The 17,007-nt window shown below is 36.0% G+C and overlaps 5 protein-coding genes and 1 non-coding gene across 7 annotated transcripts; 4 read left to right on the forward strand and 2 right to left on the reverse strand.

Moving 5' to 3' along the window:
- Window positions 1-2,361: 2,361 nt before the first annotated feature.
- Window positions 2,362-2,999, forward strand: LOC116144503 (1,4-dihydroxy-2-naphthoyl-CoA thioesterase 1). The gene has a single exon (XM_031429947.1). The coding sequence runs from the start codon at window positions 2,483-2,485 to the stop codon at window positions 2,756-2,758; it is 276 nt and encodes a 91-aa protein (XP_031285807.1). The 5' UTR covers window positions 2,362-2,482; the 3' UTR covers window positions 2,759-2,999.
- Window positions 3,000-3,294: 295 nt separating this feature from the next.
- Window positions 3,295-4,136, reverse strand: LOC116144520. Its single transcript, XM_031429963.1, has 4 exons — window positions 3,804-4,136; window positions 3,656-3,706; window positions 3,440-3,573; window positions 3,295-3,367 (listed from the first exon to the last, which is right to left on the reverse strand). Exons 1-4 carry the CDS (start codon window positions 4,095-4,097, stop codon window positions 3,295-3,297), a joined length of 552 nt encoding a protein of 183 aa, XP_031285823.1. The 5' UTR covers window positions 4,098-4,136.
- Window positions 4,137-4,989: 853 nt separating this feature from the next.
- Window positions 4,990-7,870, forward strand: LOC116144492 (guanosine deaminase). The gene is made up of 5 exons (XM_031429934.1): window positions 4,990-5,190; window positions 5,592-5,651; window positions 5,743-5,933; window positions 7,363-7,467; window positions 7,560-7,870. The coding sequence occupies exons 1-5, from the start codon at window positions 5,175-5,177 to the stop codon at window positions 7,746-7,748; spliced, it is 561 nt and encodes a 186-aa protein (XP_031285794.1). The 5' UTR covers window positions 4,990-5,174; the 3' UTR covers window positions 7,749-7,870.
- Window positions 7,871-9,554: 1,684 nt separating this feature from the next.
- Window positions 9,555-12,651, forward strand: LOC116144505 (probable WRKY transcription factor 31). Its single transcript, XM_031429948.1, has 5 exons — window positions 9,555-10,254; window positions 10,373-10,525; window positions 10,941-11,273; window positions 11,641-11,754; window positions 11,985-12,651. The coding sequence occupies exons 1-5, from the start codon at window positions 10,060-10,062 to the stop codon at window positions 12,480-12,482; spliced, it is 1,293 nt and encodes a 430-aa protein (XP_031285808.1). The 5' UTR covers window positions 9,555-10,059; the 3' UTR covers window positions 12,483-12,651.
- A 384-nt stretch (window positions 12,652-13,035) lies between these two features.
- TRNAG-GCC lies at window positions 13,036-13,106 on the forward strand. The gene has a single exon. It is a non-coding gene; the product is annotated as a tRNA-Gly (tRNA).
- A 12-nt stretch (window positions 13,107-13,118) lies between these two features.
- On the reverse strand, window positions 13,119-16,594 carry LOC116144485 (cyprosin-like). 2 transcript variants are annotated; one of them, XM_031429925.1, is made up of 14 exons: window positions 16,543-16,594; window positions 16,115-16,458; window positions 15,974-16,034; window positions 15,793-15,887; window positions 15,583-15,701; window positions 15,310-15,478; window positions 15,188-15,227; window positions 14,628-14,692; window positions 14,413-14,526; window positions 14,256-14,320; window positions 14,020-14,173; window positions 13,784-13,903; window positions 13,554-13,642; window positions 13,119-13,439 (listed from the first exon to the last, which is right to left on the reverse strand). In XM_031429925.1, the coding sequence occupies exons 2-14, from the start codon at window positions 16,442-16,444 to the stop codon at window positions 13,355-13,357; spliced, it is 1,506 nt and encodes a 501-aa protein (XP_031285785.1). In that variant the 5' UTR covers window positions 16,445-16,458; window positions 16,543-16,594; the 3' UTR covers window positions 13,119-13,354. The 2 variants fall into 2 exon arrangements, with proteins under 2 accessions (XP_031285785.1, XP_031285784.1); XM_031429924.1 differs by having other exon boundaries at window positions 13,122-13,439; window positions 14,020-14,176.
- Between the last annotated feature and the right edge of the window lie 413 nt (window positions 16,595-17,007).

The following is a 17,007-nucleotide window of genomic DNA, read 5'->3' on the forward strand; positions in this document are numbered from 1 at the left end:
TTGTGCTATGTCTTACTTTAAATCGTTCAATCATATCATCAACTTTATACTTCACAGTGTAAACCTATCGACATCTAACAATCTTCTTTCCTAGTGGACGATCAACAAGTTCTCAAGTCTCATTCTTCTATAATGATTTCATCTCTTCATTCATATCATCTTTTTATTTTGGATCAAATAAATCTTCCTACACACTGTTAGGAATCGATACGGTAGATAATTGTTTCACAAATGACAAATTTGATTATAATAGACAATGGTTAGACACATAATGACTTATGGGGATTTGACCTTACTAGATAGCTCAGGTTCGTATATTGGTTTAGGAATCCCTCTAGTACTCCGTGATGGTAATTGATTTCTAATTGGTTCAGACTAAATTGGTCTAGACTCTAAATCAGGGACATTTGCAGCAAATGATGGTTGTGACATACCAGGAACGAGAGACTTGGATTGAGATGAAGTTTGTTCGTACAGAGATACCACCTTGACATTTTCATCATCCACTTCATTTTCTTGTCGATCAATAGGTCTAATCTATGACTCATAGTCTCCCACATCTTGAATATCCTAGACAAGCATCTGAATTTCTTCCTAACAATACTCACCATAAAGTTTAGACTCAGAAGAAAAATACATCAATTCTTCATGGAACACAACATTCATGGTTACAAACATTTGTTGAGTTGGAGGATGGTAACAGCGATACCCCTTTTGATAAACATCATATCCAATAAAAACATATTTTAATGCTCGAGGAGACAACTTGTTGCGTTGATATTTATAGAGGTGTACAAATGTGACACGACAAAAAACATGAGGTTATTAATTATTGGTTAAATGATATTCCTTCCATATGAAAACATGATTTTATTATGAAGAGCCCATATGTTGAGGCCGATGAAGCATCGTTTACGTTTTGAGCATGATGCATGCTATCACCTCTATTTCTCATCAATCTAGTCCTTTCATTAAGGAAATTCTACCATTTGTGTTCTTCCTCTGAGAATGTGGAGATATATTGAAGTTGTAGAGGATTAATTAACTAAAGAAGAGCCACCTTTAATTCAGTCTCAATAATGTTGATTGCTGTTTCTCCTAAAATTCAGACTTAAAATCCTATAGAAAGAAAAGAATCTTTTGCAAGGATTAAAGAAAATTGTTTTGATAGAATTAGAGGCTTGCACATTATTGTAAACATCCATATGAATATATATAAAGTCAACTTGATGATTCAATCAATACATATGATTGTGTTGTTTGACATTATAAAATGGCAGATGTCTTAACTCAGGTTCGGGCTGCACATGCTCTCTAAATCCCATGCCAACACCAATACTTACAGATTTGACCCACGTTAGTGAGATTTAACTCTCTCTCAGTGTCAGATATGATGATAATCTCTCTATGTAATAAGAACTAAACCATGTATACATCTGAAAAATGTTAAAAAGGGCAATTTCAATGATAAGGGTCACCTCCGAGATTTTGTGTAAAAAGTTTTTCCCTAATTTTGGGAAACTAACATTGTTATCGCAAATGGAGGTTAACGGTATAGGAGATAGAAATAATATTTTAAATAAACTGTAGACCTTTTTACATCCAAAAAATACAATAGTACTAGGGTGTTTAGTCAAACGATCACAAGCCAACTGTTTTGTCTAAAACTATCAGATTTCTACCTCTTGTACCTTCATATTTAGTTTACAGAAACCCTATTTTGGGGCGAGAGTGTTAATTTCCCTAAATTTGGTTGTTGGGAAGGGTGTGGGGAAGTTTCCGGCCAAGCTTTGGGGGTCCAACGTAATAAACCCTTTTGATGAAGCAATGAATGATGTTGGGTATGAGAGAAGTGAAATTGGAGTAGATGTAGTGGGGTGGGGGTTGTTAGAATTAGATAGACAATGGAAGGTAGAAAAATGTCATTAAAGTAATGGTTTTGGGATAGCATTAAATTGTTTGTAGAATTGAATAAGACATTGAAAAGGACAACGGTTGATTAATTTGCCCATACTTTGGAATTGTAATTGGGAGATGATATAATCACCTAGTATTGCTGCATTCCACAGCCTCCACCTACCACCCCACCAACAACAAATAAAAGTAAGCAAAACTTCTTGTTGCTTATTTGTGGTCCTTTTGGAAGAAAGAAGAAAGCTTCAACTTTGAATTTGAATTTGATGGAGGAATCATCGTCATCCTCGTCCTCGTCCTCCAGCAAGACAGCCAAAGTCGATGCTCCCCTCCATTCTATTGGGTTTGAAATTGATGAATTATCCCCGCATAGAGTCACAGGCCGCCTTAGAGTTCACGAAAAGACATGCCAGGTTAGCTTATAAATTTTCTTTTCTTTTCTTTTCTTTTGCAATCATTTGTTTTAGATTGAAGAATTGAGTTGAATTATTGAACACAGCCGTTCAAGGTGTTACACGGTGGTGTATCGGCGTTGATAGCGGAGTCGTTGGCTAGCATAGGGGCCCACATGGCATCTGGTTTCAGTAGAGTGGCTGGTATTCACCTTAGCATTAATCATTTGAAACGTGCTGAGCTTGGTGATCTTGTTTATGCTGAGGCTTCCCCCATCAATGTTGGAAAGACCATTCAGGTATGGGAGGTTCGACTCTGGAAAATTGATCCTTCAAACTCAGACATAAAGTCTATGGTTTCTTCCTCTAGAGTTACTCTTGTAGCCAACATGCCTGTGCCTGATAATGCCAAAGATGCTGGAGATATTCTCAAAATGGTTGCTAAATTGTGAACCAGGCTATTATCTTCTCTTATTACTTGAGTGGATCATTATGCTTGACACTTGTTTGGAAAGTAATATATCATTATGCTCATCTCATTTCTGAGTTACCAATCTCAATCAATGTTGTTAATAAGTCCGCTGCCATTACAACTGCATTTCTCGTAAATTTCAATATATAAAGTAGCAGAGCCGAGGTTGATGTCGCCTTAAATTTCAACACCAAATAAATTTAGTGAAACCCATTCGTAGTATATAAATTGAAGAAATCCACCACAGTTTCAGATCTATGCACTGAATGCTTTTCTTTACAACTAATAATGAGACGATTTGCACAACTGTCTCCAGCCCTGCTTATTACTTGGCTTTAGAAGTTGGAACAAGTTGACTCTCTTATATATAGTTGGAAACCAATCAAACCATCCATATGGACAAGAGAAACAATAGAAAATGTCTAAAGCCTAAAGGAACAAACTTTAAAACAACATAGAGCTTAACGGAGATCACATAGGGATGGATGACTTAATTAACCTAAAACAGAAGTGAAATCAATCGCCGCTTTTACTTGTGGGGTTATTGCTTCTGCTTTTGTTGGCAAAGGGAGTACCAGAAATCTTTTGCCTTGAAAATGAAAACACACAAATCAATCATCAAAAGACAATTAAAAGTTGCATTAAATGGGGAATGAAATACCTGAGATTGGTAAGTTGTCGAGTCAATTCATTAATCTCCAATCCAGAAAGTTTGAGGGAAGATAAGGTTCCGGGCACTTCTTCAGAAACTACTTTGGACAATTTATCCACCGAGACACCTAATTTCTTAAAAGTCTGTACACAACAGAAAAATAAACTGAAATTACAAGAGGTAGGGATGAAACAGAACCGACTTAATCAAATAAACAAAACTTACCATCAAGGTAGGAATTGAAATAATAGCCAAGGAGAAAATTGCTCCAATAGCCTGGAGAGGTTTGAAATAAAAGACATGAAATTGAGAATGTATACAAAGCTGAGAAAAAAAAAAAAAAAAAAGGAGATTTAGATTGATAAGGAAATACCGTAGAGAGGACGAAGAGGAGGGAGAGAAGAGCCAATTGAGGAGGAGGAGGAGGGGGAGCAGGAGGTGATGAACAAGTAGAAGAAAGGAAGGAGAGTTGCGGTCGTTGTTTAAGGGTACTAACAGCATTATTGGAGTTTGAAAGTGGTGTTGGTGAGACAGATACCGAGAAAGCATTCCTTTTGGTTGAAAGAGGTGGAAACCCCCAATGGAGAGGGTTCTGTTTGACAGACAGAGCTACCCCCACCGGTTGTGCGTTGAACAAATCTATGCAACCACCACCACCCCTCCACATAATGTCTCCAACAACGATCCAATCCAACTGCAAACTATGTCTACACCAAGGATGGCAAATGAAACGGATAAGATACCGTCCCGCGTCCCCATCCCCACACACCTGGACTGGACCCGTACATTTGTCTAATTTTGGGATGGGCCCATAGGTTAGGTTTTGGGCTAGGATGGTTAAAAAAGTTTTTCCAATATCCCAATGAGTGTGAAATTTGAAAACAAATAATTTTCATTTTTTAGCAAGATATTAGGGGTGTTTGTCTAAGCTTATAAGCTGGTCAAATTAGCTTATAAACTCTAAAATTAAGCTGACCTATTTGTTTATAACTTTTTTGAGCTTATAAGTTGAGCTTATAAGCTAAAAAAAATAAGTTAGGGGGGAGGTACACTTTTTTTTTTTGCTTATAAGCACTCTGCTTATAAGCTAGTTTGACCAAGTATATTATCACATTATCCTTGTTTATTTTTAAAATTCCTTAGTATACCATTGTTTAATGTAGTACCTTTTTTAGTCATTTTATAATAAAATATACTTATAAGCCATATTTTACCAAACACGTCAACTACTTATCAGTCACTTATAAGTATTTTAACCAAACACGTAATTGCTTAAAATTTTAAATGCTTATAAGCTAAAATTAGCTTATAAGCACTTATTACTTATAAGCTAATTTTCATAAACTCAGCCAAACACCCCTAAATCATTGATGTTATTGTTATGTTATCTTACAATTTGGGGTAAGGCAAGCGTGAGAAAATTGATATTGTATATGCTTATTAAGGGAAGAAAAACAAGAATTTAGTTGGATGGGCCCAACCCAACTTTTACATGTGAACACGTTAACGTAATTTAAATATTTATAATATGTGGACCTGAATCAGCGTCTTCCAACTATTATTTTTGTGATTTTGTCTTTCCATATTTTCCTTCATCTGCATCCGCATCTGTATCTGTTTCTGTATCTGCATCTCCATCTCCTCCTCATTCAGAAGATATATACACTCATTCTTTTTCATTCCTTCGCTCACTTTCATCTCTCTTTTTCCTTCACTTCTCTCTCGCTTCTTCATCATCATCATCATGGAAGAAGCTAATGGTAATCTCTTTTGCGTCATATCGTCTTTCTACTTCTTCTCTCTTCAATTCAACCCTTTCCCCGCTTCTTTGAAATGCTTTTACTGTATAACTATTATGTTTCTCTTATTTTTTATCTGATTCCACGCTCTTTTATTTAAGAGAAATACAAACACGGTTAACCTTTTGACTATTTGCATCAAAACCCAATACCTTTTGTCGAAGGCTGCTACCATATGACCACAATTATAATGGGATTCTCTTATAAATTAATTTCTTCAATCCTATGCAACTTTTTCATAAATTTAATTGATTTTTTTTTTTTTTTTTTTTGGTAACCTTCTGATTCCAGTTAAAGGCTTTATTGAGTGTTGTTAACTTGATTACTCTAAGACGTAATCTTTGCCTGCCTTATGATTGCAGTGGTGGAGACAAAGGAGGGAACTATTTCTGTGGCTTCTGCATTTGCTGGACATCAGGAAGGTAATGTTGTTCATTTCTCTATTATTTGTTATTGAATAACCGGTAGGTTTTGAAATTTATTCGTTATATCATGTTTATGTTGATCAACCAGCTGTTCAGGACAGAGATCACAAATTCTTAACCAAAGCTGTTGAAGAAGCGTATAAAGGGGTTGAATGTGGACATGGTGGTCCTTTTGGTGCTGTTGTTGTACGTAATGATGAAGTTGTTGTGAGTTGTCACAACATGGTTTTGAAGAACACAGATCCTACTGCTCATGCGGAGGTCACTGCAGTGAGAGAGGTCGGAATATTTGCTTCAATATTTTTCATTTTTCAATGATGGTTGTTGGTGTGACATCATTAGCATTGTCTATACTATATGGCATTTGCAACTGTGCTTGAAATTATGTTTACCATTATCTTCAATGACCCTTATAATGACCTTCACCAATTCACTTGAATGGAAGAAACCTAATATCTTGCTCATATTACTTCAATTTTTCTTGTTTTTAATTGGTTGTTTAAAAATATCAAAATTCAAAACCTTTACCATCTGAAATTTTCTAGCTTATAGGATAGTCAAACAACAGAACATTGTTTTTACTTGGTACTTTTACAACCCAAGAGCTGAGACTCCCCATTCAATGGCTGTCACCTAGGAGTTACTTTGAGTCTTATCTGATTAGGTGACTGTAATTCACTAATTCTTTAGATTCTATTCATAGCCAAGACGCCGAAAGTACTGTGAAAGTAGAAGTTCTGGATTGGTGGTCATAATTGCATGAATTACATGTTTGAATACTTTGTTGACTTGTCTGTTATCTCAAACCATTGGAGCCATACCTAAACTGTTGATAGTGGATTTGTATTTAGAATTGGTTGATGACTCCTTTTTTTGGAGTCTTTTTAAATTACATTCTTCAATTTTACATGATTCGTTCCTTGACATTGAGCTATAGTTAATTTGAAATAGTATTACATGCATAGTATTTTCCTTGATGCACCAAGAAGAAAGATGAAGCTGAGATTTTTGTTTGCTGTTTATTTAAACATATCCCTACCCCAATGTTTCCCATAGTTGAATTAGACATGTGCAAGAGGAGCTTCAAGACCTTAATTTGAAAAAACGAGTTTATATTTGACAGAGAATGCATGACTGTCTGTGTAGTGGTTGCTTTATGTGGTTTAATGAGTAAACAATATGGAGGTGGTATTTGTTTTCTGTCAGAAAATGCTTGTATTTTTAAACTTTTTATATGAAAGTGATTTATATTGAATATATAATCTAAAGTTCGGCAGTACAACTTGTGTTTTTAAACTTTTTATATGGAAGTGATATTTGTTTTCTGGTAATAGTCGCATCTGATTGTCAGTTTGGGGAAAATATGTCTTTAGGTGATGAACTAGAGATGGAGAATGCTTGCATCCATGATACCATATTTTCTCTAGATTTATTGCGTAATAAGGTATATAGATATAGCGGGGATAACAAGGGTAACCAAGTTTACTCTTCTCTGACCTCACAAAAGTCTGTCAGACCTTAAGGATCTGCTCATGTACATTTAACATCGCCCCTAACTAAGTGCTAGTGCTTTTACGAAATATGATTGGGGTGCACTTAGTCTGAGCTCATTAATGCTTCTGTAAAAAATTTCATAATTGTCACCAGTTTGTGTTTCCTTAGTGTGGTCGAATGATTCTCATTGTGTGTGATAATATATTGTTACCAGGCATGTAAGAAGCTCAATAAGATTGAGCTCTCAGACTGTGAGATATATGCCTCCTGTGAGCCTTGCCCTATGTGCTTTGGTGCAATCCACCTTTCGCGAATTAAGGTCAAACCCCTTTGCTCCTTATCTCTTTTCTTCTCTTTCCTGTCAATTTGGATGTTGGACATAACGTTTTATAGTACTTTGATGTCAAACAGAGGCTGGTTTATGGAGCCAAGGCTGAAGCGGCCATCGCTATTGGGTTTGATGATTTTATTGCAGATGCATTAAGGGGAACTGGCTTCTATCAAAAGTCTCAATTGGAGATCAAAAGAGCAGATGGCAATGGGGCTGCCATAGCAGAACAGGTGTTTGAGAAGACAAAGGAAAAATTCAGGATGTATTGATTTCTTCTGTTGGCCTTTGATTGGTTGTAATTAGCAATTGATCCATGCGGTACATTGGCATAATTTTAAAGGCAATCGTTTAATAATTGATAAACTATATTAAGTTTGAAATGTTGATATCATATGGTCACTGATAAACAGAAATGTTGATATACATGCCCTGTTAAAGCGATAACAGAATTTGTTTAATCGGTGAATATTTGAATCCATGATAGAATGGTATAATTTATCTCCTTTGATGTTCTTAAATTTGTCATATTACCCATTTCTTGGATAAAATCTGTGGCATGATGTATACCACCCAGGTGGCTGCAGTATCAGTAGACCTGGCAAAACAGGTTTGGACCTGCGAGTCGACCCTAAACCCGAATAAAAAAATATAGGGTGTGGGTCTTTAATATTGGACCTGTTTTTCTTCTACCCGTGCCTGACCTGACCTGTTTTGCCAACGAGTCAAGCGGGTACACCCGTGGGTGCCTGTAGGTACTTGTTTGTTTTTTTTTGTAAAAAAAAAAAACCCTTTTCCCTTTTCATTTTGCCCCAAATCGCAAAATACATGACTCAAACTCACTCTCTCTGTCTCTCATCAACCTTCTCTCAAACTCATTGTCACCGAAATCCTTAACTCCATCGTCGCCGCTTCTCCTGTCTTCGTTTCTCATCAGCCACGTTTGTAGTCTCCACTGTCAGTGCATCAAGGTATGTGTATCACTGTCACCGATTTGATCTCATCTCCTTTGTCTTTACTCTTTACTCTTCAGCAACTCCAATTCTTGGAGTCGATTCTCCGGCGTCTTTAGCTTCTCCTCGGCTGCAATCTAGTAACATTGAAGGTTGCTCTTCTTGCTCTATTCTTATTGTTCTGCAGATAACAATCATTTGTATTCTTTTAGAAACCATTGTAACACGATTCTCCAGCGGCCGTTGTTGCTTTTCTTCTGTAAATTTTTTCTTTTTTCAGATTTTTTTATGTGGATTTATTTGGTTGATGAGGAATGAAAGGACAATCGATATAGTTTTTTTATCTTTTTCTTTGTTAGGTTCTGGATTTCTGTTTGGTTGGTGAGAAAACTTGGGTTTCTTTTATCTGTTTGGTTGGTGACAGATTTTGCTCAAAAATCAAGATTTTAGGAAGATTTGGGGGTATAACTATAAAAATCTAAAACTGGAGTGAACAATACGGGCACTCGCGGGTTCACCCATACTTGCATAGGATAGGGTGCAGGTCCAAAATATTGGACCAGTTTAAATTGACTTGTTTTGGGCCCGTACTTGTGAGACCTACACCCGTTTAGACCTGCCCTGTACTCGGTCCACCCGCCCGTTTTGCTAGGTCTAAGTATTATACTCAAATTCTCATGGGGAGAACTAATTGGGGTTAAGAAAAAGCAAAGAAGAAGATGAAGATGCCACATCCCACATCCCACATCCCATATGAATTGGTTTTTGTGGTTTGAATCTGAATGTACAGATTCTAGAGTTGCTTTACTCCCCCATTCTTTTTTAAAGAAAGGTCATTTTAATAAATAACGTTTAACAAAAGGCGCATTAATTTTCATCACCAAACTTTAACGCGGCCTACCACTACCAGACCAGTCAGTCTTGCAAGGGTTGACTTAGCATGTATAACTGGAGATGGATGGTCAGCAATGGACAACACGTTGATGTCTGTCAGCACTAGACTTAGACTTATCTGCCCTAGAGTGTTGCCTCGGGCGCCGCTTTCTTTTACCACCACAAATTACTCGTCTATATTGTTTTTAACTTGCCCTGCAAGTTGACTGGGCCTGTTGTCTTCTACATCAATCTTCAACCTTGTAAGGAAGGGGTTATGAAAATGGAAAACTTTTCTTGGACGTTCTTCATATTAGTTCGATACAGAAGGATGATGATCATGAGCTAGTTAGCCTTCCTCCAGTCATGTTCATATTATAACCAAGAATAATGTTAATGGTGTGTTGACCATATCTGGTGCCTTCGGTGGATTTCTATTTAGTTGACTTGGTTGGTGACACAATAAGTCAAGCCTCATGATAGCTAAACCAAAGAAATTACATGACCATGTGATTACAGCGTACAAGACTAAAACTAGATATTTCGGACAATTTACTTTGCAAGTTGAATCGTTTTGTCTTAAAATATATACCCAAGTTTTCATTCCTGTCATCATCATTGAACTTGCACAGCAACTACTGTTTTTATTATCTCATAAATATTCTATTAATACTTTATACTGATTCTATCATTCTTTATCAAAACCATTGTTTTAGATCTGCAGACACTTCTTTAATCCCGATCTTTTATGATATAGATGTCCAGAGATATGATATTGTCCAAGTTGTACAGCAGTGATAATGAGTGTGGTACAAGCGGTGCAACTGTTGGCAACAAAGAATTAGACTTGTTTTCCATGCACGGAGATTACCATCATGATGATCAGCATCACAACCAGAGACCTCCTCATGCATCAACCTTCACACCAGACAATCCTTCAAGTTCAATCCAAGTCAGTAGTCTGTACTTGTACTCTTGTTATTTCTCATTAGCGTATTAATTTATTCATCCTACCATTTTGTTCGACGACCTATATATACCAACTGAATTCCTTCTGGTGTATATTTTAGCTGAGAGTGCTGCAAGAGCAGATAGAGAAATCGAAAGCCGAAAACCAGAACTTGAGGATCATGTTGGATCAGGTTAAAACTAGGTACACAGCTCTTCACCGTCAGCTACTTTCAGCTAGGCAAAAACAGCCTTCCAACAATCATCAATTCAAGGTATATATTTTGTTTCCTGATCATCGATCTAAACTAGAACAACTGATCATTAGTGATTGCTGGCTTCAAAGTATCTATGATCGATCTTTAAATCACCATCTGACTAATTCATTGAAACCAACTTAAAATCAATTATATATTTGACCTACGAGGACAAATTGCGGCCAGTAAACTAATTAATGTCAATTGTTCAATTAAATTTATATTATTTTAAGTGTAGATAGAACGACAGAAAAATTAGCTGCAACAACTAAAGACGAGTGTCATATATTGTAACATTCATGAGAAAATAAGTTGTCATATAAACGCTGATATATAATTAAACTGATATAATTGGACAATTAATTTTTGTAGTATTATCTGTATTGCATGAGCCAAAAATATTGAATTACAGTCATGTTTCATTCATAATAAGGATGAGAGGAATGGCAGTGGTGGACCAAAGCTGTGCACTCGGCAATTTATAGATCACGTTTCCTCTAGGGAACAGGATATTAACAATGCTGAAATTTTAGACGAAAAAAGACTAGAAAGATTATTGTCGTGCACAACATCAATGAACATGAATGTAATGGCAAGAGGAAGAGAAGATGACACGTTCATTCAGGGTGGGAAAAAACGGATATCCAGGGATGATGATCCTGATCAAACCTCGGGATCTCGTGGGGAACAATTAAAAGGTGAGGAAGAGCAGGCAGCTTGTGGGAAGGCAAGGGTGTCCATAAGAGCTCGCTCAGTTGCAGCAACGGTAATTAAGTTGTCTTACTTATATCATACTTTGTTTGCATAAATTTTATTTATTATTGAGATTAATTCATGACGTGGTTATACATATCTATATTTTGTGATGATTTAGCTATGTGTAATATAAGTAATGCTATAGTCACCGAAAGATGCACACCGAATTCGTACACCGAATAACGTAGTGCAATCCTGACCGTTGATTAATATTGAATTAATATTAATCGACGGTTAGGATTTTATCACGTCATTCAGTACACGAATTCGATATGCATCCTCCGGTAACTGTATTATTTTCTGTGTAATATTTATACATAGCTAACAAGAGATATGTGGAGTGTTTATATATGTATATCTATGGATGGTGGGTTTAGATAAACGATGGGTGTCAATGGAGGAAATACGGTCAAAAGATAGCAAAGGGTAACCCTTGCCCTCGAGCTTACTATCGTTGTAGTATGGGCACCGGATGTCCAGTCCGAAAGCAGGTAAAACTTGTCAATAGAGCAATCTTAATTACAAATTAAAGAATAATGTTATGTTTACGATTGAAAGAAAGCAAAATATATAGGATAAAATAGTTATTTTACATGAATTTTATACAATTTTTATCTGATTGTATGGTTTAGTTGTAAATATAACATTATTCCATATTAAATTACCATTTTCCTTTCGTCGATATCAAATAAATATTTATATGTATGCATTATTTTAACAGGTTCAAAGATGTATGGAGGACAACACCATTCTCATTACCACCTATGAAGGAAACCACAGCCACCCTCTACCAGCAGTAGCCACAGCAATGGCTAATACAACGTCTGCAGCAGCAAGTATGCTGCTTTCTGGTTCAATGACCTCCGTATCAAACTCAGGCCTCTTCCCAGGATTGGCAACTCTATCTACTTCTACTCCGCATCCTACAATCACACTGGACCTAACTCAAGACAACACTAATTCAAATATTTCCTTCCCTTTTCATGGCAGCTATAGACCCCCAGAAGTTATGGGACATCCCTTGTACTTTTCTCCAAAATTGCCAATGATGCTACCGATGATTGATACAGTCACTTCAGCTATTTCCAATGACTCTTATTTCACAACAGCACTATCAGAAGCTGTTGCCTCAATTTTGGGAGTCAGTAGGAGAAGCAATGATGTTCATGAAAGCCACAGTAAGAGTAGCATTAACAGTGACCAACACCCTGGTTTTTAAATACTACTACACCATCTGCATCTACTTGCTAAGACCCAATGTAATGGGAGGTGGTGCATCCGCTATATATATATAAAGAGAACAAGTTATATGATGCTTTTGCTTAATTTTGTTTTTATCTAAATTTATTTTATTTTTTAACTTTTGAATTGGGTTTACATTGTTTTTTAACATTTTCTCTAAACCAGGAGTATCAATCTCACATCAATAAAATTTATTATTTTTGTTTGTCACAAATTGATATATTCATACCCTATGAATTTTATACTGAACATAAGTTGTGAGTGATATATTGAGATGTATGTAATATACAGTATGCACATTTGATACAATTATGTAATATAGCTATTGTATCAAACACTCTCCCTACAATATTTACCAGTTAGTAACGCCTAAAGTAAAGCTCCAATTAGTAATTAGGTGTTTATGTGTTTTTTCATGATCAAAGCTATGGTATGGTATTATAACAACTATGGTTGGGAAAAAAAAAAAATTGGAAAAATTGATACTAATAAATAATAAGAATACTTTATATAAAACAAAGCTTTCAACAGCACCAGTGGTCTAGTGGTAGAATAGTACCCTGCCACGGTACAGACCCGGGTTCGATTCCCGGCTGGTGCAGAACCTAGAACTTTTTCGAACCCGGATATGGCTATACTTTTTAACATCTGATATGCATTCGGAGCATGTATACCAGTTAATTAACAACTCCCATTCTTGTCATTTTGCACTACTTTACAATAAAGTGGCATGCATCTTCTCCACATACACTAACATCAATTCTTTAGTTTCTTTCAATTCAATGACCTTTATTTTTACTATAAGCTAAACTGATCTCTGGAAAGCAGTGACCACGAATCTAAAGATTATTATGTAGCTTTTGCAAATCCTATCTTTAGATTACCATAGTCAAAAACTGTATGATATGCCCCCATGAATATATCTCCAAGAATCCTGTATCCACACAAATTATAATACATCAAACAGTTATAATACTATAGCTGTATATAGTTCTGGATGCAGACTTTGTTAGATTAGCGTCAGAATGCAGGTTTAAGGTTGACGTACCAAAGGGGACCTTGCGGGCGAGGCACATCCAATGCTGTGAACCCACTAATGCATACAGTGGAACATCCTTCTTCAATTTTGAGAACATACTGAATACAAAGCCCAAAGGACATAAGAAATCTTAAATCTACGAAAAACTGTATTCTAACAAAGCATACTGACTAGTTATTGATTTTGCATATGAATTTTTATGTGAACTCTGTAAATATTTTGAATGAGAAAATGGATACCTGTTCTGGGGAGAGTGGAAATGTTTTATTTCCAATAGTAAATGAAACATGTGGCAAGCTTGCAATGTAATCGCAGTTGATAAATGATTTCCCTCCGGGGTTTGGAATGATCTCGCATAACTTTCAGGATAGAAAGAGCAAGACTAGCATTAGTCTTACACTACACCCTTATCAGTAATGAAATATTCTGGCAAATTAAAAGTAGTTATATTGTACAGAGCAAATAAAAAAATTACCTCGTTAACATATTTGAATACTGTTTCCTTCGTTTTCTGTTGATTAATCTGCATTTGAATCCAGAAAACAACCATCTCACAGAAAGTGCATAAAACACTCTCATCCACAGAAGGTCCCTCACTAGTTTTATTTTGTATCACTGTCGCAATATCACTGCTGCATGTATCACAATTTGGTTTTCATACAGGGGACTGCAGATGACACATAAACTGATTAAGAGGAAAAAGTAAGTTACCTCATATAGTTAGATCCATTTTGTACACATAGTCCAATGTCAACACAAACAATTTCGGGACGTATCTGCAGAGATGTAAAGCAGATTAAGAGGTGTTTCTTCATTTAATATGAAGGTAAATAAATAGTCATTAAGAAGGTGGAGGCAGAAAACGGACCCCAGATACCAAGAACTCCCACATCACATTCCCATAATTAAAAACAACATTTTTGCATTCCAAGCTAAGAATTCCTTCGGCTCCAATAGCATGGTTGATTTGAGTCACTATAGTCTGGAAAGAGGAGTCAGTAAGAATGGCACATAAAACACAGGAAAATAAAAACAAAACAAAACATATAAATCTTCAAAAAAATTTAAGCTACAAATTAATACCGTTGGACCAGCAAGTACTGATGTCCCTGAGTCCACAATGGCTGCGCAACCATGCTCACACAATCCTGAAAATTTTGAACCATAAAATTTTAATTGGGAAGCCAAGAAAAAGAATCATGAATGTCTTAAAGACATTTAGGGTGTGTTTGGTTCAGAAAAAATTATATTACTGGGAATGTTATATTAAGGTAAAGACATTAAATTATCGAAAATGTTTAGGAAAATATGTTTGGTTAGGTTAGAATAAATTGATGGGTATCTTATATTGATATGTTTGGTTGGGAAAATAAATTAGTAGGTATGTTATATAGATTACTAAATGAAGGTAGACAGATTGCCTTTTATATTAACATTTACCAATAGTAATTATATTGGTTTTGGAAGATTATTAAAATTTTATATTACTTGACAACCAAACGTGGTAATCAAGTAATATAAGATGACGTTACCTCAGTAATCTCCCGTTACCCCCAACCAAACACACCCTTAATTCGCAAACATATTACTTAACATTCAAATCAGTCTGATTAAACATAAGTTCAACACAATGGGAACTTAACCTGTAGAATTGTTTGCAATAAGAATATCTCCGACCTCAATCTGAAAAGAAGAATGGATTTGAGGTTAAATTCAACCTTTGTATAAGTAGGAGAATGGTTAAAACACATTACTCTTGGCCGACCTGCCAATAGCCCTTTTTAGTAATAGGAACATAGGTATGGTCACCCCTGAAATGCTTCCAATCAAAACCTCCAAAGACAATCTCACCCCCCACTTTTGAATCTGGATCTCGATTGAGCCAGAAAGAGAAGAGTTGCTGGCTCACATGACCTTGTTGTATCATATTATACCTGTAGATACAGCAATAAGAGCAGGGTTTAAAGATAGAATAGAAGAGAAATATGTCACAGTACTTTAAGTAACACATAGTAGTGTGCTCATTCAAAAACTATACCACAGTGGTGTAGCTTGACCGACCGAAATATCCTGAAACCCAAGTCCAAGAACCCCATCAAACTTTGCACGTAGGAGTAGGAATGTCAAAAATCCTTGCTTTGTGACCTCAACGAACTCCTGAAGGATAAAAAGATATCTCATCCCATCACCTCATGAACTCACAAACATATATATGAAGATTGAAACCTTATAGGAACTCAGAGCTCACTTGGTCTTTAATGATAAGATCGCCAACTTTGACATAGTCTAGGCTGAAAAAGCCGGAAATGTGTCCAGAACCATAGTGAATTTTGCAAGGTGTTCCTGAACACATAACAATTTATCTTAAAGTTATTTATCATAATTAACAAACTCTTCTACCCAAAAAAGTAATGCAGGGGCAAAATTACCAATCTTGGAGTATGTACTGGACATCCTTGACCTGTACTTGGAATGGAAATAGCAAGATATCTGCGTATAATGATGTTAAAGAATAGTTCTCATAAATTAAAGGTAAATGAAACACTTGAGATTGGGTGAAGAAGACTTACAGATAAGAGACATTTAGAAGAAGGGACCCACAGATTGGAGCTACCAGTATCAAATACAAAGGTGAAGATTTGTGGAGGAGAACCAATACCAACCTCTCCATAATATTGGGTATCATGATAGTTCTTTAAGTATACTATATCCGCCTTGAGATCATTCAAATTAGTATCAACATCTCTTCCAGGAATTATTCTCGCAGCGCTTATACTGTCAAGGTCTATCTGCCTCTTCTTAAGTTCAATTCTCATCAGTCCATCAGAAGGCGGTATAAAAGCTAAGGTGCAAGACCAAGCCCCCATGTAGATTGCAAGAAGAAGAAACTTAATCCCCATTTCGAAACACTTTTCTGGTTTAACACAATGAGTAAAATACGATCACACATATGTTATACAATGATGATGAGGAGCAGTTGTAATGGAAGAGTCAATACCTGAATTAAGTTGGTTAAAACAGAAAAAGGGAGACGCTGCGAGACATGAAGTTGCTTGTACATAAATACTGCCGTAGTACCGTGACTTGATTCACTTAAGTGATTAAATCGCGAAACAACGGAGTAATTTCCCCGATGATGGCTATATGTATCTATAACATGCATATGGCCTCTACTGGGATACCAACGCCGTACGAACTTGTTTGGGCAAAACATCGAAGCCAAAAGACAAGACTAATGTTCCAACTCATCTAGTGGCGTATTTGTAGATTAGTTAAGAGAGATATAATCAGTTCTACAACACTGCCTCTAGAACATGCTCCTACTATCATGTACTTAATGTATAATATGACAAGAATCACAGTCATCATAAATCCATTTCTTTTTATTTACAGTATTAATTATAAGACCAATGGATAAACCCATAATTTCACAGTTCCCGTAAAATAAATACTCAGTGTATTG

This window comes from Pistacia vera, unplaced genomic scaffold (assembly GCF_008641045.1).
Source record: "Pistacia vera cultivar Batoury unplaced genomic scaffold, PisVer_v2 Contig446, whole genome shotgun sequence".
Classification (NCBI taxonomy): domain Eukaryota; kingdom Viridiplantae; phylum Streptophyta; class Magnoliopsida; order Sapindales; family Anacardiaceae; genus Pistacia; species Pistacia vera.

What these genes read in the sequence shown, in the direction of transcription:
- LOC116144505 (XM_031429948.1), top strand. Translation starts at nt 10,060, where the DNA reads ATGTCCAGAGATATGATATTGTCCAAGTTGTACAGCAGTGATAATGAG. An exon ending in CTCGCTCAGTTGCAGCAACG is followed by an intron (nt 11,274 to 11,640) that starts GTAATTAAGTTG and finishes TGGTGGGTTTAG; the next exon opens with ATAAACGATGGGTGTCAATG. An exon ending in GATGTCCAGTCCGAAAGCAG is followed by an intron (nt 11,755 to 11,984) that starts GTAAAACTTGTC and finishes TTATTTTAACAG; the next exon opens with GTTCAAAGATGTATGGAGGA.
- LOC116144520 (XM_031429963.1), bottom strand. Translation starts at nt 4,097, where the DNA reads ATGTGGAGGGGTGGTGGTGGTTGCATAGATTTGTTCAACGCACAACCG. An exon ending in TTTCAATTCCTACCTTGATG is followed by an intron (nt 3,574 to 3,655) that starts GTAAGTTTTGTT and finishes TGTTGTGTACAG; the next exon opens with ACTTTTAAGAAATTAGGTGT. An exon ending in CGACAACTTACCAATCTCAG is followed by an intron (nt 3,368 to 3,439) that starts GTATTTCATTCC and finishes TTCATTTTCAAG; the next exon opens with GCAAAAGATTTCTGGTACTC.
- LOC116144492 (XM_031429934.1), top strand. An exon ending in ATTTGCTGGACATCAGGAAG is followed by an intron (nt 5,652 to 5,742) that starts GTAATGTTGTTC and finishes TTGATCAACCAG; the next exon opens with CTGTTCAGGACAGAGATCAC. An exon ending in TCCACCTTTCGCGAATTAAG is followed by an intron (nt 7,468 to 7,559) that starts GTCAAACCCCTT and finishes GATGTCAAACAG; the next exon opens with AGGCTGGTTTATGGAGCCAA.
- LOC116144485 (XM_031429924.1), bottom strand. Translation starts at nt 16,444, where the DNA reads ATGGGGATTAAGTTTCTTCTTCTTGCAATCTACATGGGGGCTTGGTCT. An exon ending in ATCTTATCATTAAAGACCAA is followed by an intron (nt 15,702 to 15,792) that starts GTGAGCTCTGAG and finishes TTTATCCTTCAG; the next exon opens with GAGTTCGTTGAGGTCACAAA. An exon ending in TTCCACTCTCCCCAGAACAG is followed by an intron (nt 13,643 to 13,783) that starts GTATCCATTTTC and finishes CTTTGTATTCAG; the next exon opens with TATGTTCTCAAAATTGAAGA.
- LOC116144503 (XM_031429947.1), top strand. Translation starts at nt 2,483, where the DNA reads ATGGCATCTGGTTTCAGTAGAGTGGCTGGTATTCACCTTAGCATTAAT.